At 47.6% G+C, this 27,664-nt stretch overlaps 1 protein-coding gene across 1 annotated transcript in view; it reads right to left on the minus strand.

The window, feature by feature from the left end:
• The window catches only part of SLC15A1 (solute carrier family 15 member 1), a 51,521-nt gene extending 25,567 nt beyond the window's left edge, over positions 1-25,954 (minus strand). The window contains exons 1-8 of the mRNA XM_072760884.1: positions 25,656-25,954; positions 8,868-8,884; positions 8,337-8,418; positions 8,097-8,238; positions 7,131-7,250; positions 3,138-3,237; positions 2,821-2,911; positions 701-784 (exon numbers count right to left, since the gene is read on the minus strand). Coding sequence (XP_072616985.1) covers positions 701-784; positions 2,821-2,911; positions 3,138-3,237; positions 7,131-7,250; positions 8,097-8,238; positions 8,337-8,418; positions 8,868-8,884; positions 25,656-25,659 — 640 coding nt within the window. The 5' untranslated portion in view covers positions 25,660-25,954. The remainder of the gene's footprint in view (positions 1-700; positions 785-2,820; positions 2,912-3,137; positions 3,238-7,130; positions 7,251-8,096; positions 8,239-8,336; positions 8,419-8,867; positions 8,885-25,655) is intronic.
• Positions 25,955-27,664: the final 1,710 nt, after the last annotated feature.

Consider the following 27,664-nt stretch of genomic DNA (forward strand, 5'->3'; position numbering starts at 1 on the left):
TTGTTACCAATAGAAACTTCTAGAAACATTGTTGATGCATAGGATTTGGCCTGTTCTCAATTCCTCCATAAGAAAAAAGCATAATCTTAGTTTGTTTATTTATTTATTTATTTGAAGAGCACATGAGTGTGGGGCAGGGGTAAGGGAGGAGGCGTAGAGGAAGAGAGAAAATCTCAAGCAGACTCCCCACTGAGCACAGAGCCCCACACGGGACTTGATCTCAGCACCCTGAGATCATGACCTGAGCCGAAGGCAGATGCTTAACCAACTGAGCCTCCTGGGCACCCCTCTAATAGGAACATTTGAAGATGATACATTATGGAAATCTAGATACTCATTGGTTGGAAGTATTTGAACGGCAACTGGCCCCGGTCGCCATGTGTTCCGGCAAGCTAGAGATGAGCACATATGAGTAAGCACAAAAGCTTCTGGCCATGGGGTCACCTTGTCTAACAGATCCTGTCACTTTCATCTTAGTCTCCTAAATAGTATCAAACTTTCAATGTCCAGCTCAATAGATCTTGTTTTCCGTAAACCCTTTTTTCACCTTCTTTCCTCTGAAGCAATATACCAACTCTGATTCTCAGAGCATGGGAATTATTATTACAACTTATTCCATGAGATTTTAAAAATTGGTTGTAATAATGTGAGGGTTTCACCTGATCATAGGATTATATTAATTCAACTGATTTCTACTTACTCAGAGATACGGCCATGAGAGCAGCAGGAACCCCAAATGCCAGTGGGTAACAAGCTTTCTGACTGTAAATTCCACATTCGTGAACTGAAGAGAAATTACAAGATTAAAATTCATTATGGTGTTGGTAATGCTTAGATAGTTATCATTTTTAAAAATCCCCAACTGGTTATTACATATTGTTTTCACTTAATGTTCTAGACTTATCCATGTGCCTTAGTGATTTCATTGCCAGCTGAGTCAAGCAGCTTCATAGTAGAAAGAGCAGGTGATGAACACAGTTTCTAATCTTAGTTCCTAAATAGGTGTCTGTTACTAGACAAGCCAAAATCAGCGGGAACCCTTCTGTGGATTTTCTTAGTTAGGCAGATGACCTAACTAATGACCTGGATACAATAACTTAAGATCAGGGACTCAGTAAATAAAATCAAAAGTACCCTTGGATATCAACATTGTGTGCTCCATTCCTGAATTCATGGTAATTATTTTTTTAAGGTTTTATTTATTTATTCATGAGAGACACAGAGAGAGAGAGGCAGAGACAGAGGCAGAGGGAGAAGTAGGCTCCCTGCGGGGAGCCCAAGGTGGGGATTCGATCCCAGGACCCCGGGATCACACCCTGCAACGAAGGCAGACAGATGCTCAACCACTGAGCCATCCAGGCTTCCCAAATTCATGCTAATTAGAAAGCAATTAGATGGTCCAGGGAAGGGGTCAATAAACCAGATAGTAAATATTTTAGGCTTTGTGGATGATTCAGTCTCTGTCCCAACTACCCAACCCTGATTTTGTAAGATGAAAGCAACCATAGACAACACACAAATGGATGGTCTTGTTCAGATTTCTGGATTTGGCCTATTGGCCATAGTTTACTAACCCCTGACTGCAGATCTATTCTAGCTCTGAAATCCTAGGATTGGTAAAAAAGAAAACTTCAGATTTTGGAAGGAGCAATAGATTATTGGAAATTGTTCAATGGAATGGAGGCTCCAAGAATAATATGATCTGAAAGGGGCTTGACTTGGTCTTTGAATAGCTATTTCATAGTTCTATAGAGAAAGAAGTTAATTTGTAGAAAGTTGATAGTTATGCAAATGTTTCTCATTCAAAGCTGTACAAATGATTCCAGTTCATGGAATGCAAAAGGACTCTTCCCTCTGTGAAGAATGTCAATCTCTATCAGTCAAATCTTTAATTTAACTGATTATGGCTGTATTCCAGTTTCCTCATCATTAATAAGTCATGTAAAATCATGGCACATGCTCACTTCATATTTGTGTGAGAGCCACAATTTTGCCTTTAAAATTGTCCTTTTTAACACATTTTGCAATTCAAACTTGCATAGTACATATTCTAGTAGAAATAGAGGCAGGGGGAGGGGAGGGAAAAGAATGAAGGCTATTAAATGTTTATATGAAACAAGTTGGAATGGGGTTTAAGTGTCATCTTCACGCTACTATTCCATGCAGAAATACATAAATCCCCACAAAATATTTTCTTTCATCATTTAATCTACTTTGCAGCGTGACCGCCCTGGTGCTGGTTGGTCTAATCTGTCTTGGAATATTCCCTTCTACGTGGGAAACTCACAAACTCTCAGTGAAGTGTCAGTGAACACAAAAATCTGCAAGCTGTTGATAGCTGCTGTCTCATTTTCTTTCCTGGGCGGTTCTTTTAGAAACAGCTGAGAGGAGAGGAATGCAAAGGGTAAAGCCTCGCCCATTCCTAACTCCCTGAACATCACTGGGGAGCAAAGCTTGAAAGCAAAAATGTCAACTAGGACCTATCCAGATGTGGTTTCCAAATAGCACCTCTTGTCTTATCCTTTACCGTGAATGAAGACTTTGCATTAACAATAAATTTAGAGAAATCCATTGCTATGCTGAGAGTGTTTTCGATTCTTCAGGGGTCTTTGGGATAAGGGTGGGGGGGAGGGTCAAAAAAGATTAGAAAAGACAAGAAGCTCATCTTCTGGATTTCCAAGTATGTAACATGTATCCAACAACGGAAGTATAGCAGGACAAAATGAACATGCAAACAAAACAAGGACTTAAACTTTCCATCTGAATTTCTCTCCATAATTAAAAAGAGGAAAACAAAAATCCCCTTCAGATATGTTTTACCTCTGAGCATGGGAGTGACAATAGTGGAAATCAAGCTTCCAGCATTAATGGCCAAATAGAAGATGGAAAAGAATCTGTTTCTTTGTTTTTCCTGTAATAAAAAGGAAGAAGTTTACAATATGACTTCGGTTATGCGTTCAACTGATAAAATGTAGCTGATGATCTGCTTTCACTTCTAACTTAACCAAAAGGTCAGTGTCCTACTTTCAAATGTCCTTGAAAAGAATCAAATGGAGAATAGACTTTGTGTCTGTGGAACGTGATTCCTGGTTGTTTACAGTTCATTTATGTATTTCTGTGAAGGTACATGATCTTACCTGGCCCTCTTCAAACTGGTCTCCACCAAATGCAGACACACAGGGCTTTATTCCTCCAGTTCCCAGAGCTATCAGGGCCAGGCCAATCATGGACAGTGCCCTAGGGAAAGGAGAGGGGTTATTGCAGTAATGTGAGATTCTTTTTTTTTTTTTTAAAGTAGGCTCCATGCCTAGTGTAGAGCCTAACGTGGGGCTCGAATTCACAACCCTGAGAGGGAGACTTGAGCTGGGATCAAGAGTCAGATGCTTAACTGCCTGAGCCACCCAGGGGTCCCAGAAATGCAAGATTCTTAAAAGCAGAAGCCTCTCTCTCCCCTAATTTCCCTCAGAGTACTAGGCACAGTGGTTCTTTTTGGGTTCTTGGCTCCAATTTCCAGTGTAGGGAGGTAATTCCCCCTACCAACAACAAGCAATTTTCAGACCCCAGCTGGGTGTCCCACAATTCAACTCAATTCTGACACTATTTACCCAGAGATAGCATCAGATCCCACAAATTAAATGCTCACTCCTGTATGACTGCCCCCTCCCCACCACTTCAGGCACCAGACACAAGCCTAGGTTGTCACCTGTGCTTCTGACTAACTACAGATTGAAGTTTCCAAAGACCCTCTCCTGAACTTCAGATGCCACTTACAAGTCCAGGTTGTTATGTTGTTATGTATTTCTGACCTACTGGCTATAAATCAGTGATTCACACAACCTCTCCTCCTAGGGTCCAATTAATTTGCTGGAGCTGCTCACTTACTAGGAAATGCTTTACTTACTAGATTGCCAGTTTACTATGAAAAGATATGACTCAGGAATACCTAGGGTGCACAGGGCAAAGTAGGTGGGAAGGGGCACAGAGCTGCCATGCCCTCTCCAGGGCACCACTGCCCTGTAGCTCCACTTGCTAACCAACCTGAAAGCTCTTCCAGCCCAGTCTTTTTGGGTTTTTATGGAGGCTTCATCACATAGGAATGACTGATTATATCATTGGCCACTGGATATATATACATATATATATATTTAGATTTTATTTATTTATTCATGAGAGACACAGAGAGAGGCAGAGACATAGGCGGAGGGAGAAGTAGGCGTTCTGCAAGGAGCCCGATGCAGGACTCCATCCTGGGACTCTGGGATCACAACCCAAGCCAAAGGCAGACACTCAACCATTGAGTCACCCAGGCGTCCCTGGCCACTGGATATTAATTCAATGTCCAGCCCATCTTCCCCTCCCTGGAGGTCAGAGAGTGTGAATGAAAATTACATGAATTTTTTTTAAAGATTTACCTATTTACTTCAGAGAGAGAGAGAGTGAGTGTGTGTGAATGGGAGGAGGGATATATATATAGAGAGAATCTCAAGCCTACTCCACACTGAGGGTGGAACCAATGCAGGGCTTGATCCCAGGACCCTGAGATCATGACCTGAATGGAAACCAAGAGCCAGTCTCAACCGACTGAGCCACCCAGTTGCCCCCTCACATGATTGGTTCTTTTGGCAACCAGCCCCCCATCCTTAGGTGGGGCCTGAAATTACCTCATTTACATGGCAAGAGACACTGGAGTCCCTCTTCCTCACTTAGGGAATTCCAAGGGTTTTAGGACCTCTGTGTCCCAAATAAGGAAGACCAATATATATTTCTTATTACAAATCACAGTCTCACAGTAGTTAGACAAGGGGCTCAATCTGTTTGAGAAGATAATTCACAGGAATGCAGTCTTGACAGCTGAATGAAACTTGAATTCATGAGCCTTCACATAATATCATTACCTACTATTTAGAAAACTTAAAGCAATAGCGAATACTGAATGAGGATTTATGTATGGAATTCTTCTAGAGCCTTATCACTTTCAGTAAAAGAATGGGTAAGTGAAATATGTAAGCATTGTTTCTGGTACAATTATAATAGAACCATAAGAGTAATTAAGAGACATTGGAAAATGCAATTTAATTGCAAAGCAGAATATCAGGTTATGTAATATGATCTTAACTTGTTTACAAAGTATAGAAGACTGGAAAGAAGTAGAACATAAGAGTTATTGCTATAATGTTTACAGTGATAAAAGGGACTATTTATAATAATAGAAGGTATTAAGGGTTAGTTATTTTTATTTTTTTAAGATTTTATTCATGAGAGACACACAGAGAGAGGCAGAGACATAGGCAGAGGGAGAAGCAGGCTTCCCATGGGGAGCCTGATGCAGGACTCGATCCTATGACCCTGGGATCGCAACCTGATCTGAAGTCAGATGCTCAACCACTGACCCACCCAGGCATCCCTAGTTATTTTTATTTCATTTGTATTTTCTATAAACATTTTACCTCCTAAATTGAAAAAAAAATCACTCATAGAATTTACCAACCCTCATTTTGTCCTTTTATTAGATTTACAGTAGGTAGTATTACACATTCCAGGTTTTATAAGTTTTATTCCATAATTTGTTTGCAAATATAGCTTTAAAATGCTGAAAAATATTTTATGGAACAGATAAAATTAAGGAAGATACTGCACATAGAAAGGATGCTTTAACATATCAAGCTCATCTTCTTGGATTAACAGGCTGAAGGATCTCTTTTGTTTGCCTCTTTTTTTTTTTAAGATTTTATTTATTTGAGAGAGAGAGTATGTGTGGGAGGGAGAGAAGAGGGCAGAAGGAGAAGCAGACTCCTCGCTGAGCAGGGAGCCTGATGTGGGATCCCAGGACTCTGGGATCATGACCTGAGTCAAAAGCAGACACTTAACTGACTGAGCCACCCAGGTGCCCCCCGTTCGCCTCTTAATAGCACTTGTGCTCAGCGCTGTCACTCCAAGCATTTTAAATGACCATAAAACACGGCCAATTGGATGTGATATTCCCTATGCTCTTGTGAGAGTTGTAGGTATGCTAAAATATTAACTCCATGAAACAAACCAAGTAGCTAAACTTTCTTGAGTACTTCTCACTGGAGTACTTTTACACTTGCCATGTAGTAGGTGCACTACTCAGACCCAGGCACGAGGTGGTAGTCTAGTCCCACACAAGATAGACTTTAGTAAAAATGGGACCTACCTGCAAAAGTTAAGAAACTTACTCAAGGTCACACAACCAGTACACAGTCAGCATTTGAACCCACTTAGCCTGGCTCCAATATCCCTGTTCTTAAATGATATTGTAAAAGAGAATCCAGAGGCACGGGGAAGGTGAGCTACCCGGGCCTCATGGCTCCTCCATGGGTAGCTGGGAATCAGACGGGGAAGTCTGAGCTGCTGACCTTGGGCATGCAGCCACTCCCTTCCACCAACCCAGGGCCCTGTGGGCACTGCAGGATTTGCTGAGAGGGACCTGGTCTAAACAGCAATCTGATTGACTGACTAACAAACCAGAAATGCAGGAATTGCAGCAACTAATTTGGATTTCAGTGATTATTTTCCCCAACTCATAAGATGGGTTTACTCATAGATTGGGGAACTGAGGCCCAAGCACAGGAAACAAAAGAAATTGTTGTAAGTTGTCTACTGGGTCAGACTGCAGTGATGGGAAATTAATCTCACAGAGGAGCATGTCAATTGTGCTTGCCATCAAGGACTTAGAACACAGGGCTGGACCAAATATTTATGAAGCCGAATTACTGAAAAATAAGCAGGAGCATGGTACAAGAAGACAACCGTAAATACAGAGTCTTGAGGAAACCTGGCACAATCAGGGACCAAAGTCCCTGGGAGCTATGTCGCTGTAGGGAAGATCAAGATCAATACCCCATTCTGTGTGCTGACCATTCCTCATGCTGAGATGTACCCGAAACAGCAAGCTATTAGGTGAGCAGTGACTCCAGAGAACTGTGGGGATGGTGACATACAAAGCCCCAACTCTTAGTCAACTAAACAATTTTAGTTGGGAGGAAAGGGCTCCTTACACTTATGGTGAAGTTCAAGGGAAAAGATGAGCCATTTGAGCACCAAGGAAACAACCAGTATGTGTGTGTTGGGGGTGGTGGTGGGGAGGGCAGCAGTTAGCGTCTACTCACACATGCACGGACAGATTGTCAGGAGTTCCATCTTTGTTAAAGTCTGTGAGGTCATTAATTGAGCTTACTGCAGTGACCGCCTGTCCAATTGTGTAGACAATGGAGAGTGACACGATTGTCCTGTGTTGAAAGGGTTAAGAGAATCCAAGTTAGTTGCATAAGAGCCGTCCACTTCCTCCTCTCCCATAGAAAGGCCTCCTGCTTCAAGATGCAAGAGCCTAGTCATCCGTGTGCTTGTTCCTCAAACTTGGGTAAAGCTGGTAACTCTTGGAAAGGTAGCCTGCTAGAGGGTTTGTCGTCCAGCCAGCGAGTGTGGGGCAATATTGGCTGGAATTGGTGGTGGGTGGGGAGCTCTATTTCACCTTTGACCTACTTGAAAAACTCAGTGTTTTCTTCTACCTAACTACTGAAGTGAGAACATCTATCATTGAACAGTGAGAGAGACTTATCTTGTGCCTGGTAACCAATATTTGGCCAGGAGTGGGCCATTGGTTATGGTTGTATTATATTGAATTCTTTTGGGATAGTCAGTGAATTTGGCCCAGAAGAGCCTCCACTTCCTTGATCATTAAGTCCTAGGACTTCTCGAAAACCATCTATTGGGTACACTCTTGGAGCTGTTCCTTAGAACTGGGTGAGTGCTCCCACGTCCTCTCTGTCCAGCAAGCAATGTGACCCTTTCAGTGATTAATGATAGATGGTACTCCTGCTACTATTTCAAGAGGAGACAAAGATGTTATCACTGTTTGAAGGAGGAAAAAGTGCTGCCTGCATTCCCACTGCTCAATGCCAGGCACTGAGTTAGACTCTGGGAATGGGATGCTCAGAGCAGAAACAGGGCCTAGCGGGCTCTCCTAAGGCTTTTTTGTGCCTTGATTCGTTGTTCCCACCTTCCATCATCTCCAACCACAAAGCTTACAATTACTTTTGGTCTTATTTCTTAACAAGGACGCTGTACATACTCACTTGAACTTTCCCAGCCAGGAGTCTGCGATCAGTGCGCCGAGGATCGGCGTCAGGTAGCACAGAGCCACAAACGTGTGGTAGATGGCCGTGGACAGATTATCGTCCCATCCGATGAACCGTCTGAAGTACAGAATCAGGAGTGCTTTTCGTGGAGGGCAAGGGGAGTGGGAGGGGAGACAAAGTTAGGAGCTGTGGAAACTCAGGCTTTTGACTCAAGGGGAGGAGGGTGAAAATCGTTACCTCTCATTCCATAGTAGGAAAATCTTTCACAGAACTCATTGACCACGATGAAGAAGATGCTCAAGGGGTAACCAAAGCAACCCTGACGAAAGGAAACAGTGTAGGATTGAAACATGCTCCTTGCTGGTGCAGTGTCACAAATGAGTGCTAACAGCACGAAAAGTAGCTGGTGCATAATTAGTAACTTGTCAGTGACTGACCATCCAGAAGTCAGTCTGAAATTCTAGATTCTAGAAAAATCTAGATTCTAGAAAAATCTAGAATATTCAACATTTTTCTTCCCTTACACTCCTCCCAGAGTGACAACAATGAAATAAAGCATCTGGTTTTACTGTTCATTGGAGGACTAGACACAGCGTGTCCTAAAGACAAGAAGTGCCACACCGAGACTCGGGACTGTCCCTGCACTGAATCACATGTATGACAGGCATTTATCGAGTGAGGGAAGCACAGCTGTGAACATTCAGGAGCAGAACAGACCGAAGTTTGCAAAATGAAGCTAGGTAGAGAAGGAAAAATCCGGATACTCACATATGACTTGGACATGCCTGAAAGAAAACCAAAAGGCCACCATTAAAGTCAAGTAATTAGAATACTTCTTGCTGAGCCCACACTCAGACCCTCTGACTTTCCAGGGCAGTGAGATGTGCCGTCCAGACCGGTCCAGCCCTTTCTGGCGAGTGGGGCCTGGCATCAGATTTTCTTTCAGTTTACCCCTCAGGCAATTCTCATTGTGGTCAGAATTGAGAGTCAGAGGCTCCGAGAATGGTGCCAGAAGCATTTCCTCCTTAAAACACTCCGAAGCCTGCTCATTGCCCTCGGGACGAAATCCCAGCATCTTTGCATGCCCTTTACTATCTCACGAGGTCAGGGGGTTTGGCGAGGACTCGGTGGTGGGAACATAAAATGCTTCCCGGTGCCTAAGGCGCAGTGAGGATTCAGCTGCCATTGCCCTTCCCGTCAGGACCTTCCTTCCAGCCCCTTCCCTGCGCTTAGAGGACCCCTGGGATTCCCTCCTGTCAGTTTGCTGAGCACACTGGGGACCCGCCCGGAGTCCTGAATGCACAAGACGATGACTCCTGTGTCAGGAATTGCCCCTGCCCCTTCCTACACCTGTCAGAAATCTTGCCGTAGCATGACTCTCACAGAGCTGCATCTGCCCCCTGTGCTCCCAGAGAGCAACGGTTCGTATGTTTGACTCCCTTCTAGGGGTATCCATCTCCCCAACCCCAGCATCTTTTCCAGTGCCTACCCCCTAGCAGGGCCTTATTGTCAGAAGAGGGAATTAGGAGAGCAAGAAGAAAGGCGAGAGGCCAAGTGAGCCAGCGCAAACCAAGTGCCCTACACTCGGCCTTCTAGGTCTTAGGTGTACCCTTCAGGCCCGGTGGCCCAGCCCCAGCTCTGGTCTCCCCTGAATTTTGATGAGAGCTGACCCATACCCTGTCTCAAGTCCTAACACCTTGTGGCACAGCACCAAGGTGCTGCCCTGTAGTTACGAGTGCCTGTCACATGCTGTGCCCTTTCCATGGGGTATCATCTCCCCTCACCCCTGCCGCCGACCAGATCTTAGAATCCTTTGTTTTGGGGGACCCTTGAGTATTCCCTGCCTCTATTACAAATCAGTGACCCCACACAATGGTCCTCAAACTTCATTGTGCCTCAGAATCACCGCAGGGCTTGTGGGAGCAGGTGACCCAACCCCATGCCCACAGCTGCTGACTCTGAGGGTCTGGGGTGACCCATGGAGTCTGCACTTCTCCCGAGTCCCACAGTGATGTTCCTGCTGGTTCAGGGACCACCCCCACCCCCAACCCCCCCACCCCAGGCTGTGATGTCCACTTGTCTGACTGATCTCCTTGAGGGGGTTTTATTGCTTCCCTGGCCCCCGAGCTTGCCCGCTGTCTGGAGCAGGAAGCAAACACAGAAGCGAGCCTGACGCCTCATATTCTCATTATGTGCAAACCCTGAGCCCCAGGCCACAATAGACAAAAATCACGACTCAGCCTGAGGAACTCTGCTCTTGGCCCAGACCCAGGTGATGGTCGAGGCCCCCACCCCCCAGCCCCTCGTGGGCTGGGGCCTCGCTTCCTGACTCTGGTCACACTGTGCTGTGGGCATTGGCACTTCCCCGGCTCAGCATGGCCCCCGGCCTCACACCACAAGCTCTCACTCCTGCCCACTTAAGAGCAGTGGTGCTATTTTAGGCCTTGTCCTAAAGCGGGAAGGAACCTCTTCTGGCCTCTCACGGCCTCAGTCCCCACTCTTGCCATCTATAAAGTTCTGGAAAGAGATTCTTCAACACTAATAGCCTGGTTTTTTCCCCAGTTAGACTTCCCTTTGGGAAGGGGATGCTTTGAGGGTCAACGTGTGAAAGATGTGGGCACCGAGGCAGATGTGTGATGGAATCACTGGTTGCTTTCCAGCTGTGGCCGTGGGTGAGCCCAGCTTCCCTCTGGGCAGCCCACCTGTCAGAGGAAGTCAGCGCTATGCCCCTTACAGGCCTGTTGTAAGAGTTGTATGTGCGAAGCCCCATCCCAGGCCTGGTGTGTCGCTCAGGGAAGACGCTGCTACCTCAGAATCCTTGGCACCTCACATAGTGCTTTTCACAAGCTGGAGTCAAATGTTTGTTGAATGAACAAGTCTTCAAAGGACCAGTCGTATCATCATCAAGTCCAGTGTTCAGATCCTGGCTCTGCCCGCCAGGCTCTAGCCTCCTCCTGCCCGTGAGGCTGCCCCACCCGCATCTCATCGCTGTCCGTCTGTCTTCTCCATCCCCCCACATGGTTTAGCCTGTGGGGAGTCCTGCTAGGAGACCACAGGGTCAGGGGATTCCTTTTTGTGCCTCCTTCCCAAAATGTCACCTCAAACTGCTGTGTCCTCAAGGGACAGTCGCTGCTTCTCTGAAGTAGGCCCTCCTCTCACACAACTCTCCGTCCAGACTTTGGTCACAGTTTTGTACCACCTCCTATAGGTGGTCACTGAGGCCACTCTTCTGGGCACCTGCATTGTTATGTATGGCTCCCTGCCCCCACCCCTCAGCCTTTTCTTAATTGTGTGTGTGCGTGTGTGTGTGTGTGTGTGTGAATAACCACTCCTATTCTGAATGTGCCATCTGTGTCCAGATAGGACCGTGACTAGTACAGCCCACAAGCCAGCTTTCACTACCAGACTGGAGAATGCCAACTCTGCAGTGCAATAAAAGACCCCGTCAGGAACACATGCTTTTGAAGAACTGCACACAAACAACCTTGGCGATATTTGAGGTGTTTCATTGCGGGGGTGCCCTGTCTTCTAGAGGAAACAGCAAGGCCATACAATGCTCTGCCTTTCACTTCAGATAATGGGGTCTCACCAGTGTCTCCCAAAGACCAGACAAAAGCAAGCTGAGCACTGCCTGCCCAGGGCTCAGACTCATCCTTGCTATAGGCCTTTACAGGGAAGCAGGAGGGAGGTATAAACACCCAAGTCCAGCAGAAACATCCCAGAGATTCCTTGCAATTGTTCCTTCCACATGGTTTCTCAGGATTTGGGTTTGCAAGGAAAGATTTCATCTGGCCAGCGTAGCACCTATAATTTTTTTTAAAGATTTATTCATTCATTTTAATGAGAGAGTGAGACAGAGAAAGAGAGAGAGAGATAGTAGGGGGAGGCGCAGAGGGAGAGAGAATCTCAAGCAGACTCCTTGCTGAGCATAGAGCCCAGTCACAGGGCTCGATCCCATGACCCATGAGATCATGACCTGAGCCGAAACCAAGAGTCGGACATTTAATCAGCTGAGTCACCCAGGTACCCCACACCTATAATTTTTTGAAAAATACTGTTTAGCACCTATTGTTTGCCAAATCATAATGGGAACGATTTTGTTTACTTTAAACATAAACTAGGTTACAAAAAAGAGAGCTTTGATCTTATTACAACCACCACCATTCTCAGAACTATGTAATGGAAAATGAAATCTGTAAACTCACCCAGGTGAAAATCTGAGATTTAGTACCCAGTCATCACCCAGGAGGCTTGTTATTTTCTGAAAGGCGTGCATTCCAAAGAGCAACTTTTATTATTGCGGGGCAGAGGTTGCTAACCTCTTCTGTTGCAGAATTCAGAGGTATTTGGTGGATGTATATTAGTCAGCATTTCTTATCTCACATGTATTAACAGGATCACTCTATGAGAAAGCTCAGGTGCAGAAGTGGTGTGTATGTTGAGCCTTACATGACTGTATCCCGACAGTAAATCTAATCAGCATATTTGAGTGGTCCACGGTTCTCGCATCATCTGTGGGTCACTTGGATACTACTGATAGGAGTAAATAAAGCGGCTTAGAATCAGGCATGCCAGTACTGGGTGCAGAGTCAACACTGGCTCCTATTGTTATTCTAGGCCTAGCAGTGCTTTTGTCTTTCTTTTGGTTAAAGAAATTAATAAAATAAGTGTACATTATAAGTTTCTATGATTACCGACTTGGAAGGATAGCGGGAAAAACCAAGAAAGACACTCTATTAATAATTTCCCACTCCTTAATGAAATTTCTTCATTAAGGTATTTCCTACCATTTAACAAAGCACATTCCATATTTTGAACCATTTAGGGATGGAAATTCTAACTGTAATGGTTCATTACCTAGAAATTAAGTATTCTTGGGATGCCTGGGTGACTCAGGTTGAGTGTCTGCCTTCAGCTCAGGGCATGATCCCGGAGTCCTGGGATCGAGTCTGACGTTGGGTTCCCTGCATGGAGCCTGCTTCTCCCTCTGCCTGTGTCTCTGCCTCTCTTTCGGTGTTTCTCATGAATAAATAAATAAAATCTTTTTTTAAAAAAATGGTGATGGGTGATTTTTTTTTTTTAAATCAGCATGGTGATGGGTGTGAAGAGTGCATTTCTAGAACTTGGACTGGGGCAGTGGGAAGGAATGAAGAATCTGCTGCTGTTTGAGCAGCTCTTACCTTTAGGCAGAAAGAAAACTGCCTCCTACCATGACCAAGAGTGAAAATGAGGGAGTGAGCTCTGTGTTGCATGATGTTTTAGGAATGATACTCCTGTGTGGCGTGGTAGGCAGAACAGTGGTCCCCACGATGTCCGTGTCCTAACCCCTGGAGCTTGTGGACATGTTACCTTCCATGGTGGGGTGGGGGGTGTTCTGCAGACTAAGTTAAAGATCATGAGATGGGGAGTTTATCCTGGATTACCTGGTGGCCCCAATGTAGTCACATGGGCCCTTAAAAGAGTCAAAGGAAGAGATGTGAAGAAGGAAGTACAGGCTGGAGTGATGGTACTTTGTAGAAAGCCAGCACGAACCAAGGAATATAGCAGTCTCTAGAAGCTGGAAAGGACAAGGAACTGGATTCTCCCCTACAACCTCCAGAAGGAACACAGCCCTGCTGACACCTTGATTTTAGCTCAGTGAGACTCATGCGACTTCTGACCTCCAGAACTGTGAGATTAAAAAGTTTGTGTCATATTAAGTTGCTTAGTTTGTGGCAGTGTGTGATATCGGCGGCGATAGGACACAAACAGGATTTGCCTCAAGCTCTATAAATGAAGGTCTTTATCGCTAAATCACTCACTCTTCATATAGAACTAAGACTCAAACCTCCAGCAACTTTTATATGCCAGCAAAGTGCTCTTTTTTATAATTTTCCCTTTTAGCTACATTTTCCACCTGGGAGTTCAGGAGTCCAATCTCATGCCTTTTTTTTTTTTTTAAGATTTTATTTATTCATGAGAGACACACACACACACAGAGGCAGAGACACAGGCGGAGGGAGAAGCAGGCTCCATGCAGGGAGCCTGTTGTGGGACTTGATCCCGGATCTCCAGGATCAGGCCCTGGGCCGAAGGCGGCGCTAAACCACTGGGCCGCCGGGGCTGCCCCAATCCCATGCCTTTTAAACAGGATCTGCACTTGCTCTGCTACTTTCTGCAGGTTACTCTTCCTTAGCCAGCTGTAACGCGAGGGTGCTGCCTTCCAGGCCCGCTACAAGGAACGAGGCGGTCTGAAAATGGTTTCATAACAAGTTAAGTTGATCAACCCTGGATTCTTTTAGGTGGGAGGGTATGAGCCTTGGGGAGCAAGAGGTTGAGCCTCCACTTGGGGACATCCTTCCTAAACACGGGGCTTTAAAGATCCAAAGTACTTAACCTCTGGACCACCAATTCCTTCACCTAGAGATGCTAACACCGTCTTTGCAAGTTGGTTAATAAGATCAAATCTACAGGAATGCAATGAAGTTTGCTATTCGCTGCATCCCATGAAGACAGCTGGGGAGTGCAGACAGATGTTTGGAACAGGCTGATTTAAGATTAAAATATGGGCAAGAATGTGTGATGAGGAACCTGGTAGGGTTGAGAAGGGCCCTCAAAGAAAGAGGCAGTCTCTCCAGGGCTATTCACACTCACCAAAAGAAGAAGGTTCATATGACATCATCTTGGGAAATTAGGCCACAGGGATTAGCAAGTTGTGGGCCGGGGAATGCCAATCTTGAACATGAGCTACAGTGGCAAGCATTGATTTTTAATTAAGCTTCTTTTCAAATGGGCAGCACTAGAGTGTGCTGCATGTGTGTAGCTGTAGGGGCTTAAGGATCATGTGTAATCCTCCACTGCAGTGGTTTGCAAAGTGTGGTCTCTGGCCTAGCTGCATAGCACCTGGGAACCCATCAGAAATGCACATTCTCAGGTCCATCCCAAACCTACCAAGTCAGAAACTCCCCATGTAAGCGGAGTTGTACATATGCATGTGTCTGTGCGTGTGATCAAGCCCTCCTGGGACTGAAGTTCTACAGTTTGGGAGTCCCTCCTCGCTCCAGAGAAACCGTGGGGAGCAGTCAAGGAAAGGGTCTGGTGTGAAGGCGTGTATCCTAGGTGGCAGCTCCAGGCTAGGTGATCAGCTCCTATGATGTGATTCTGGCTCTGTTCATGTTTACTAGGATGACTGTGACAAGCAGATGCCATGTCTCAACCTTCCCTGTCTCCCATCTACCCAAGTGGACCTGAGCTTCCCAGATGCAGTGATTCAGGATGGCTCTTGAACCTGCCTGGCTCTCTGCTACCTGAAAGGTCAGACCTGCCACTCAGCACAGTGCAAAGAAGCCCTCCAGGACCTGACTTCGCTCTTCCTCCACCCCAGTGGTCAAGCCACATGACTTCTAATTCCCTCAGCACACTAGGTTCAGCACCCCACCAGCACCATTAGGGTAGTTAGTGCCTCACCTCTCCCCTTGGCCTCCCAGATACTCTCTTCTCCTTTTAGATTTCTTTAGTCTTTTTTTTTTTTAAGATTTTATTTATTTATTTGACACAGAGAGAGAGAGCACAAGCAGGCAGAGCTGCAGGCAGAGGGAGAAGCAGACACCCCCCAGAGGAGGGAGCTGATGTGGGGCTTGATCCCAGGACTCTAGGATCATGACCTGAGCTGAAGGCAGACACTTCACCGACTGAACCACCCAGGCGCCACTAGATTTCTTTAGTCTTTTTATAACTGCCTTGACAGGACACGTTGTTCTGACTTCTGAAAACATGTTACAGAGCCTCACATATCATATGATTTCCCCCCCAATTTCAGTGAGGAAATAAAGTGTATGCCACTTCAAAAGAGCCCAGCAGGATATGCACCCAGCAGAACTATGGTTGACCTGAGGCAAGGTGACAGGAGGCATGGGAGGAGAGGTAGCAGCTGAGTGCTTGGTGCAGCACACTTGGTTTGATTCCCCCCCCCCCAAATCAATCAACTTTGATTAAGAAGTGAAAGGCACTCTTCTTAAACGGGCTATTCCGGGACAGCAGTCAGGTTAGCTCTAGAACAAGTTTTATGTCTGTAATCCAGGCCCTTGTTTCTGGAGTGGTTCTTCTTGAGGCTATTTCTTGCCCTACTTGATAATTATTTTTCTTACTTGGCTCTTTTGCCACATTTCTCACCCTCAGACCCCCTGCAGGTCCATATGGCACTTCTGTGCACATTCGAGAATTGTGATAATTTAAGCCGGATGCTGCCCCGGGAAGCATGGCTTGACTGGTGGATGGCAGCTCCGTTCCAACAAGAAAAAATGTCCCTGGGTGGATGCACTGCTTGGCAATGGAGCACGGGCCACATTCCAGCCCCACGGACCCTCTTGCGGGGGCCTTCACACAGGGTACTGCCTACACATCTATGACCAGTGCCCTGCCCATCCTTCTATTGTTTTTTTTTTTAAATAGAAAAAGCCTCCTCTTTTCCACAAATGTTTTCTTCCTCACTGAGGGACAATCTATTTTTCCTTTGATCCATAAGCAAACAGCTATATAAACAGAACATACTGCTGTATGATTTTCAGAATGCCAGTTATTCAAGTTACCCTGCAAAAGGCAAATGAGTTATCCATTCCTTGAGAACCAGGAATGTCAACTAAACCCTAATTACATGAAGCCACTTTAGAAATACAGGGAAGCTGGACTAATGGGACAGTAAAGGTTTTATTAAGTGACTTTGGCCTGGTGCCATGGCAGGGACCAGCTCAGTCTGGGAGCGCAGGCGACCCTGTAACCCTCCAGGCCAAAAGCGTGAGCCCAGCTGAGGAGAAGACGGACACGGAGTATAAAATCTCTTAGCTGGAGTCTGGCTCCTCGGCACCGGGTGTCTCACAGCCGTGTCCCCCCTTTGGGGTGGGGCAGGGGCCGCTGGGAGCCGGCTCCCGGGGCTGGTCTGCTTTCTCTGCCTGCGTGAGGGACACACAGCCGTGAACCTTTAACCACCCGGCAGCCAGGCCTCGCCCTTGCGCTGTGCTGTGTGCGTCTCTGACAGCCGTGACTTGGCCACCGCCTCCCTTCGCCTGGACACCCCCGGTCAGGGACGTGGGAGGCAGCTCTCCATCCGTGCGTTAGTTTGCTGGGGCTGCCGTAACCATGCACCACAGATGGAGTAGCTTAAAACAACGGCAACGCATCCCCCCGGCCCCCGCAGTCGGGATCCGAGGGGGGGGGGGTGTCCTAGCCCCAGGTGTCAGCCAGGTCGGCTCCTTCTGAGGCTGCGAGGGGGAATCTGGCCAGCCTCCCCCAGCTTCTGGGGGTCACTGGCCATCATAGACGTTCCTCGGCTCGTGAGAGCATCACCCAGACCTCTGCTTCCATCCTTGCACGGTGTTCTTGTGTGTGTGCCCGTGCTCGCATGTCCCCTCGTATAAGGACACCAGTCATATTGGGTTGGGGGCCCCCTTCCTCCAGGATGACATCATCAGAACTAATTACAGCTGTGCAGGCCCTATCTCCACATAAGGTCCATGCTCTGAGGTCTCAGGGTTCGGACTTCAGCACCTGCATTTGTGGCTGGGTGGAAACAAACAAACCCACAACAGGCAGAGAGCTTTGGTAGTTGTCTGACCAACTGCTGTAGGTTACAGACATCCTTCTAGCTTTTAAAAAGATTTCTACAATGCTGGTCTAAAATCATCAGCTTAAGAGGCCCATAGTGGCCTCCTCTGATGGTTTTATAAATAACCCCATGACTTTTAGCATCTAATCTCATAATTACAGACGTGAATCACTGACGGGTCATTTCCATTCGCCTCCAGAAAGAAACGATCTCTCCAGGCCCTGGGGGAGCCACCTGCCTTCGGATATGCTCAGCGATTATTTACTTCTCAATTGTAGGGAAAGTTGCGGCCAGGCCAGAGGGTGCAGACGAGTTAATATGTAGTAAGCTGTTAATGCAAAACAGAAAGGGCCAGGCCTAAGTTCTGCCTTAGGCATGGGCAGGATCAATCACTCAGGTGAGCGAAGTTCCTGGGAGTCAGAAAGGTGACCCTTGGTCTCCCAGTTATGTCCTTTATCGACATGTGGGCGTTCTTTTATTCTGGAAGAACAGCCTTCGTTCTGAACTAAGCGAGGCTTGCTTTAAATGCTCTACTGCTGAGAGTCAGTAAACGGATCTATTCGCAGGCCAGCGATTAGACAGAGACGGATCCTCCGGAGCGGAGCGGGCTCTGGGAAGAAGCAAGAGGGGAGAGCCCCCGGAAGAGCAGCACGCTGCACACAGCGAACAGGCAACAGGGACAAGTCTGTAGCATCAGCCCTAAGACACTGTATACCGTCAGAAGGCGAAAACAAATGCCAGAGGCACACAAGTGTCATCAAATTAAAACCTCCTGGTCTTTTGGAGGTTTGTTTTGGAGGCAATTAAGTTAGAAACCCTAGGGGCACCTGGGTGGCTCAGTGGTTGAACATCGGCCTTTGGTTCAGGTCGTGATCCCAGAGTCCTGGGATCGAGTCCCGCATCGGGCTCTCCTTCTGCCTTTGTCTCTGTGTCTCTCATGAATAAATAAAAACAATCTTAAAGAAAAAAAAAACTAGAGACTCTAACATTTATTTATTATTATTATTTTTTAAATCCTAAACTTTAGACCCAAATATATATATATATATATATATATATATATATACACACATATATATATATATTTTGCTCTTAGATGTTAAAATGTAATTGGAAGAAATGCTGATGATCATGGTTAAGTGTAAAGTTAGGCTACAAAGTGATCTACAGAAAGCAGATTTTTTTTTCCAACTGATATTTAGGCTATGCATGCTTCATTCCTTTTTTTTTATTTATTTATGATAGTCACACACACAGAGAGAGAGAGAGAGAGAGAGAGAGACATAGGCAGAGGGAGAAGCAGGCTCCATGCACCGGGAGCCCGATGTGGGATTCGATCCCGGGTCTCCAGGATCGCGCCCTGGGCCAAAGGCAGGCGCCAAACCGCTGCACCACCCAGGGATCCCTGCATGCTTCATTCCTATCATGAGAATATCTCTAAGAAATTTCTGGAGTGGTCAAAGATGTATATTTTAAAGACTTATTTATTTTAGAGAGAGAGTGCACACTTGCAAGCGAGTAGGGGGAGGGGAAAAGGAAGAGAGAGAAGCAGACTGTCCATTGAGCTCGGAACCCCACTCGGGCTCCATCTCACAACCAAGATCATGACCTGAGGCAAAATCGAGAGTCAGACACTTAACCGACTGAGTCACCCAGGCACCCCCAATTATGTGTATTTTAAATCTTGTTAGATATCACCTAACACTTATATAGAGAAGTGACTTATTTTTTCCCATATTATAATTTTAAGGTGAGCACGCATAGGAGCAGTTATAAAGAAAGAAAAATTTATCACACTGTTCATTAAGACTGCCTGGGAACTCCATAGTACAGTACAATACCTAATACAGTATCAATAGGGTATGAACATAATTTTTAGAATTAATTTGAGGTAAATGTCTATGACATCACTATGAGCATTTCTGATTCACTAATATTCTAGAATCGGCGGTGAGGGTGTTCCCTACATACCAATTCTGTTATTAAATAGATTCTGTTTAGAACTGACTCATGCTATACCCAGAAAATCCATCCATCTTGCTGGGGGAAGAGACTAGTTGTCGCGGGTAGCATCTCAGGTGAAGATACAGGCCACAGGGGCCTCTTCTTTACACACCAAGAATACGTGCTGCCTAAAGTCATATATAAGTGACATACATCTTTCAGAGAGAACATTTTCTATTACCATGTATACTGGGTCGAATAGTGTCCCCTGAAACTCACATCCTTCCTAGAATCTCAGATTCTGACCTTATTTAAAAATGAGATCTTTGTAGATGTAATGAGGTCACGTTGGAGTAGAGTGGATCCCTAACCCCCACACACCAGGGATTGCTGGCAACACCAAAAGCTAAGAGAAAGGCATGGAACAGATTCTCTTCTACAGCCCTCCGAGAGCACATGGCTCTGCAGACACCTTGATTTATGACTTCCAGCCTCCAGAACCGTGAGAATCCATTTCTGCTGCTTTAAACGATCTGGTTTGTGATACTTTCATTATGGCAGCGGCAGGAAACTAGTCCACCATGGGAGCTGACACGTTTGATTAACTGGGATAAAGGTCTGTTCTTCCAAGAACATCTCAAGAGTACTTTCTGATGTGCCCTGATAGAACTACAATAAAATATTGCCTCTTGAGAGAGACTGTATAAGTTCCAAATGCTTAACCTGTGAGCTTTCAACATGTCTCCTTATGTGAGTACATTTTATGAATTTTCTAGTCTTATATCCGATCCTTAAACCAAATTTTCCTTTGGGTTCATGGTCAGTGTCACACGTCCCCACACAACAACTGGATGGCTCTAAACCCTCTCTCCAATGACAGGCTCCTTTCAGGAGGCCCTTGCCAGTGGCCAATCTTGGAGGAACTAGGCCTTCCTCCTTCTCCAGAAAGTTTGTGGTAGATGCTCTCTGTTCCTCCTGGTATTGCCACTTTCTGCTGCTGAGACTGTGCTTTAACTACACCGCCTGCAGATGGTAGCTGCACTGGTTCTGAAGCTAGGCAGCCAGCAGAGGCCTGGCCTGGCCTGTCGGACACGGCCCCCTTCACAGCAGCCCCATGAGATGAGCCCATCGGCCTTCCAAAGTGATACCTTCCTGGGCTCTGAAACCAAGAGACGAAGTTACAAAACAGAGGTTCCTGGGTTCTTTATGTTGCAACCCCAGGATTCTGAGTCAGTGGTTCTCATTCATTTCCAGATAATACTGCTCTTATTCTTTCACCATCATCACAGAAGAATGTGGAAGCTTCCTCAGAGTCCTCCCTTGTTTTGATACCCTTTAATCAGTGCACCTGGGACACCTACCCACTCTCTCTCCCGCTAGGTATCAGATTGAGATGCAGTTGCATCTGAGAGCTGCTGCTGCCTGGAGAGGCGTGAGCACGGCTGGCAGGGTGCTCCACGCCCCAGGTCCCACTACAGCTCCTGTCGTGCACGGCCCTACCCTGGACAACAGGTGGCTGTCCCTCTCACTAGTGAACCAGCCGCAGTGGGCTCCCTGCTCTTCGGTAACTCAAAGGGCAGCATATCAAACATCAGACAAAGACCAAGTACATCAAACCTGGAATAATTCCAGGAGAGGTGTGAAGGACCTCTAGGTCAGGTTGTTTTGAAAGATAGTTGATTATATTCTTTGATGAGAATATCTTTATCATTAAGGCAAAAAATTAGCATTAAGACAGCAATCCTCTAGCTTTGACAAGACACCAGAAAGCTGTCGCTTTCTCTGGCCTCATGATAATTTATTTACTGCAACTATCCCTCACTGTGGAAAAATGTGTATGGGCTTGTGTTTCTGCCTCGCCCTGAGAATAGGAGTTTCTTCAAGACAGATGGTAAATAAATACCTGCATCCATCCATCATTTAGGCTCACTACCGCCCCCCTCTCTGCACCAGCCACAGCTGGACCACATGGCTTCATTACTCCCCCTCTTTCCTACCCTATATTCTTAGCCGGTGCAAGCTAATTTTTAAATTCTAGCTACTAATTTACTGCAAAGTTGGTCATCATGGACAAGTCAGCAGTCAGGTGGCACTTGATCTTATTGTCACCATCTCATCTAGGGGGGACAGTAGCAATATTTGGGCATGGGTGTGGGTCACGAAAAAAAGCCTGTCAGGGGCACATGGGTGGCTCAGTTGGTTAAGTGTCTGCCTTTGGCTCAGGTCATGATCCTGGGGTCCTGTGATCAAGCCCCATGTTGGGCTCCTGGCTGAGGGGGAGTCTGCTTCTCCCTCTGCCCCTCCCACTGCTCATGTTCTCTTTCTTAAATAAATAAATAAATAAATAAATAAATAAATAAATAAATAAATAAATAAAATCTTAATAAAAAAAAAAAGAGCATGTCATTTAGAGTGATTCAGAGCAGTGGTTCTCCACGTGGGGTCTTAGGACCAGCAGCAGCAGGATGTGGGAACTTGTGTAAATGCTAATCCTTAGAGCTGCCCCAGACCCACTTGAAGCAGAGATTCTAGGGTGCAGGGCCCAGCAATGTGTTGGAATAAACCATCACTTGGGTGATCCCGATGGATCCTAAAGCCTGAAGATCACCACCTACACATGTCAGCCTGAGAGACGCTGAGAGGCAGACGATTCTCCCATGGGTCAGATGCCCAAGGTCTGCCTCAGTAGCAGCTTCAGCTTCTAGCCTCTACAGGGTACACTTACAGCCCCTACAGGATTCCCTGGGACTTCAGCACTGTTCTTTGGTTTACTGGAGAACTTCTAGAAAGAAGCAAGGATGTAGAAGAACTTTTAAGTGGCAGGGTTGGGGTGCCTTCAAAACCAGTCCATCATTTTATGCTCAGGCAAGAAGCCGACTGGAAAAACTCACCAGAATCCCACAAGGCCAGTGGGAGGCTGAGAGGTGGGGGGACAGGATTATAATCAACTATCCTTCATCAAAGAATATAATCAACTATCTTTCAAAACAACCTGGAGGCTCTGGCAAAGGGAGGCAGGAGCTTGCTTCATAGAGCCTGAAATCTCTTCATACTTCATTTTCAAAGTTAAGTGTGTGGCAAATGACAGGGCAGCATCTAGGGTTTTCCAGGACCATAGTATGGAAAATAATTTGTAAGAACAGCAACATTAGTGCAGACTCTTGCTTAGCTCTGGGTGAGGGAGGGAAATGGGGTGAAGGGAGGAAGAGTGAATATTTGAAGTCTTCAGCCAAAGCATCCCTAGCCCCACAAAGTTCTCCCCTGAGAGGTTCTCTGCCCTTAGTATCCTGGCCCCATAAGACAGCTCTTGGGAAGGCGGCCTTCTCTCTATCCTTGACTCTGATAAGTGCCACCAGACTTTAATGTAAGAGTAAGCAAAGGATAGTTCATGGGCCAAATCCGGGCCACCACCTGTTTTTCTGTGGCTCACCTGTTAAGGATGGCTTCCATGGGGGATCCCTGGGTGGCTCAGGGATTTAGTGCCTGCCTTCAGCCCAGGGCGTCATCCTGGAGTCCTGGGATTAACTCCTGCATCAGGCTCCTTGCACAGAGCCTGCCTCTCCCTCTGCTTCTTTCTCTCTGTGTCTCTCATGAATAAATAAAAAAACTCTTAAAAAAAAAAAAAAAAGAATGGCTCCATGTTTTTAAGTGGCTGAAAAACAATTTTTAAAAACTATTTTGTGACACACGAAAATTCCATGAAATTCAGTTTTCTGTGCCCATAAATAAAGTTTTATTGGAACACAGCTCTGCTCATTTGTTTATATATTTTGCACCACAAAGGCAGAGTTGAGTGTGGCCACAGAGGCTATGCTATCTCAGAAAGCTGAAAATATTTACTATCTGGCCCTATCCAGGAGAAGCTTGCCAACCCATCTTTAAAGCAAAGGGTTTTCTGTTCATGATTCTAACTGAATACAGCTGCCAGGCTTAGCTATGCATCGTCATGCCCACAGCAATGTTTCATCCACTTTATTCTTGTGGATTCGTGTTGCTGTGTTACTGAGTCCAATAAATGGTATAATTCTGATTCTCGTTGCATCCATCACTTTCCGATTCAATCCCAACTCCTGCTCCCCATTCTCAGGGCCAGGAAAAGAACCTGGTGTGAAAATTAGTTTTAGATTCACATTGGACAAAATCAGCTCGAAGCAAATCTGTCTCTAAGACCTGCTGCCTGGCTTCCTTACCCCCTGACGTGCTCACCAAGGATCCTGGGTGTCCCTTTTTCAGTCATGAGGGATCTGAAGCAATTCTGAAACCATCTGAGTGCCAGAGATCTGTTCTCAAGAGAAGACACTGCTACCTTTTATTTAAAAATCTCTTAAAAATCATTTGTTCTACTTACTACCTAAACTTAGATATTAAAACATAGGACCGGAATAAACATAAAACTGGTGTGCGGCTATATTGCTACTCACGTGCTAAGCCAATCTCAGTTACCAGAACAAACAAACAAACAAACAAAGAAACAAAAAAACAGCCACCACTGAAGGACTGATTTGCAAACTTGAAAGAATCTATTCATTTAGAATTATATTTCAGAAGCTAACTGTGTTCATTCACCAATAATCAGGCAGCTGACAGCTGGCCTGATTGGAAATACTTTAGGAAAGTCCAAACTTGGCACAGACGTTACTCAGGCATTTGGTCTCTAAAAATCAAATAAATACTCAGAGCACCTCCCAGGGAAGTCACATGGAGTGACAAGCAAATGATGTGTGAGGTAGGATCCAGAACTCTAGCCCAGGAGTTTGGCTGTGAAGCACACGTGCTGACAGCCTGCACCTCTGCGGGAGACAGTAGCATCTTTCAGGAAAAGGTGCAGGTGGCCACGGTAAGAGGTCCCAAGTGTGAACCCCTCAATACTGTTGCTTTGGAATCACAACACAGGGTGGTCCAGTGAGACACTGGGAGAGCTTGTTGCAGGGCTGCACACCAGGTCTCACACTCGTACACACCCCGATACACCCACTGTTATCAATACTTCTAAGGGCTGAGGAAGACAAAGCCCAAAGTTTAATTTACTGAGGCAAATCCATAGTGGTAGCAAGAGGTAGACAGGAGGAGAACTGAAGGCAGGCCAAAGTCAGGCCGCTTCTCTCAACTATGGGGCCACTTGTGCCTGCCTGGGCTCATCCATGCCGTGACTTTGCTTTGCTGGGAGTCACCTGCCTTCCCATCCTCTTTTTTTTTTTTTTTTTTTAAAGATTTATTTATTTATTTATGATAGACACAGAGACAGAGAGACAGAGAGAGGCAGAGACACAGGCAGAGGGAGAAGCAAGCTCCTTGCAGGGAGCCCGATGGGGGACTCGGTCCGGGGACTCCAGGATCGCGCCCTGGGCCAAAGGCAGGCGCCAAACCGCTGCGCCACCAGGGAGCCCCGGCTTCCCCGTCTTTAAGGGAGAAGAGGGCTGGGATGGGCTCTGCTGTCACCCCGCAGGGGCCTAGGCCGCAGCCGGCAGGGTGCAGTTCTCTCCTGGAGACACCCCACGCCTGGGGAGGCCCAGCTACCCTCGGCGGGCGCTTCCTCGTGAGGTCCGAGCAGCTGGCAGGGTGACCAGCAGGGCCGGGGCTGCGGGCTCACCCGGGCTGGGACCCCCCCCCGCCGCCGCGCGCCGCCCCGTCCGGCTGGATGGAGGTTGGGGGCGCTGCCATCGCCGGCACGACCGCCCCTCCGGTTCAAGCCCATTCCCAGCTCCCGGGCCGCGAACACGCGGACCCAGGATCCCCAGCCGGAGGCGCTGGTTCCCGCCACCTCCGAGCCTGGGCGCCCCGCGGCTCCCCGCCTCCGCGCAGGGACCGCATCGCGGCCGGCGACTCCCCCGGGGCCGGGGACGCGGTTCTCGGACCCAGGTCGCCTCCCGCTGGCTCCGCGCGCAGGTCCGCTGCCCGCGCCCCCGGCTGCCCTCGCCCCCGGCTGCCCTCGCCCCTCGCCCCTAGTCCCTAGTCCCTAGTCCCTCGCCCCCGCCCCCCGCCCCGGCTGCCCTCGCCCCGCGCCCCCGCGCGCCCCCGGCCACGCGACCTACCCATGGTGGCGGCTCCGAGGGCTCCCTGCGACTGGCGAGCGGGCAGTCCGGGAGAGAGGACTTTTTTGCAAGGTGTCGCTCCTATGACTTGGTTTCCAGGCCCTGCCCAGCCACCTGTGCGGCGGAGGTGTGCGGGCGGGGCGGCGGGGCTCCACCCTCCGGCGGCCCAACGCGGGCGAGCCGAGGCGAGCGCCCCTTGAGCCCCGCGCGGGGCCGGCTCCGGGGACGGGCGCCCCGACGGGAGCGCACCGGCCGCCGAGGCCTGTCGGAGCGCGGCCTCCCGGGCCTCCCGGGCGTGCGGGCTCGGCGGGGCCGGGGGGGTGGGACCCAGGACCGCTGCTGCCGCTGCTGCGCCGGGGCCGCTCTGGAAACCACGGGGCTGGGACACCCGCGCCTCTGGGCGGGAAAGCCGAACTGGGTGAACCTGGTCGGTAGTTCTGGGCGCACATGCGTGTCTGTGGGGCTTTACCTGGAGGCGAACCAGCCAAAGCGCTCCTGGAAGACTCTGGAATAAATCTCCAGATCAGTTTTCTGTTTCCTCGGCTGACTTGGAAGAGGGAAGCGCGGCCGTGCTTTGCAAATACTGAGAGGAACGTTAAAATGAGGGCAGTTTCTGTTTTTTAAATAGAATTAAATATGGTAAAGCAACATGAGATGTACATTCCGACCATTAAGAACACTGAACGGCACCAAGCTGGTGGAGCCGCCGCCACCGCTCATCCCAGGACTCCGTCATCCTTCCAAACAGAACCTCTGCGCCCATTCCCTCCCCGGGCCCCTGGCAGCCACCCTTCTTTCTGTCTCCACGAATTTGAAGGCTCCTAAGTATCTAAGTACCCATATAGCTGCACTCTCGCAGTGGTTGTCCCCCGTGTCTGGCTTCTTTCCCTTGTTGTAACAGCTGCAAGATCCATCCCCGCAGGAGCCCATGTCAGAATTTCCTTCCTTTGGGGGGCAGTTTGATATTCGGTTGCGCATATGCCCCATCTCGTTCCCCCAGTCCTCTGTCTCAATGGTCTTTTGAATCTTAGCAATACCTGACCCCGACCTGCCACCCCCCTGCTGGCTAGAAGACTGGGGGGCAGGGAGAAACCCTCTAGCCAAAGGCAGCTCTCCCCCAGAGGCAGCTGGACCCCACCCTTCTTGGGCTTTCTTCCCCGCCTCCGCCTCTGGCTGGAGGATGACAAACATCTTTGGTGATGGCCAAATGGATACACAGGGGGCTGCAGCTGATGTTAACTGGAGGCCTGGGGGCTGTAGGTAAAGGGGCTGCATCCAGAAGAGCAATGTGCCCGGATGGAGGGAGGAATGCTCCCTCTGAGAGCTGGAAGCATGCTCATGGTCCTTATCCTGCCAGCAGATAAGCCACGGGTGGAAAGATGAAGCCTGCGATGGTTTATCTCCACCACAGCTTTCTCTGCGGAGTGGTATTTCTGTTGAGCTCATGACACCTGGAATCCTGAGCCACTGTAAAGCCACTCTTGTTCTAGGCTAGTTAGTGCTTCTCCAAGTGGGGTCCCCAGACCAGCAGCATCAGCATCACCTGGAACTTCTGACAAATGCAAATTCTTAGGCCCCATCCCTGATCTACCAAATCAGGAACTCGGGTGTGTGCACGTGTGCAGGTGACTTTTTAGTAGTGGTGAGGCACCTGCTATTTCTTCCACCTGTTTGTTGAATCCTTCGGTCAGCCATTGTTTATATATCACCACTACGTACAACCTACTGTGGTAGCGACATCTTAGTGCAGGGTCTGGAGGTGGACTCGTGTAGTAATTTGAGAGAAAGGCCTAGACAACATAGAATGTTCTCTGAGCATCTTCTGTGGGTCAGGGAGGGGTATACACCCAAGGTTTCAAGAACCTCACAGCTGATTTGAGAGAGCTGCTGGCTCGATGGCATCACCTGCGTGACCTTGAGCAGGTTGCCTTCTCTTGCTGGGTTTTATTTTCCTCTCTTGTCACAGAGATTTCTCCTCTAAAACTGAGTTCATTTTCTTCACAAAGTTT

Source organism: Vulpes vulpes, chromosome 6 (assembly GCF_048418805.1).
Source record: "Vulpes vulpes isolate BD-2025 chromosome 6, VulVul3, whole genome shotgun sequence".
In the NCBI taxonomy this organism is placed as follows: Eukaryota; Metazoa; Chordata; class Mammalia; order Carnivora; family Canidae; genus Vulpes; species Vulpes vulpes.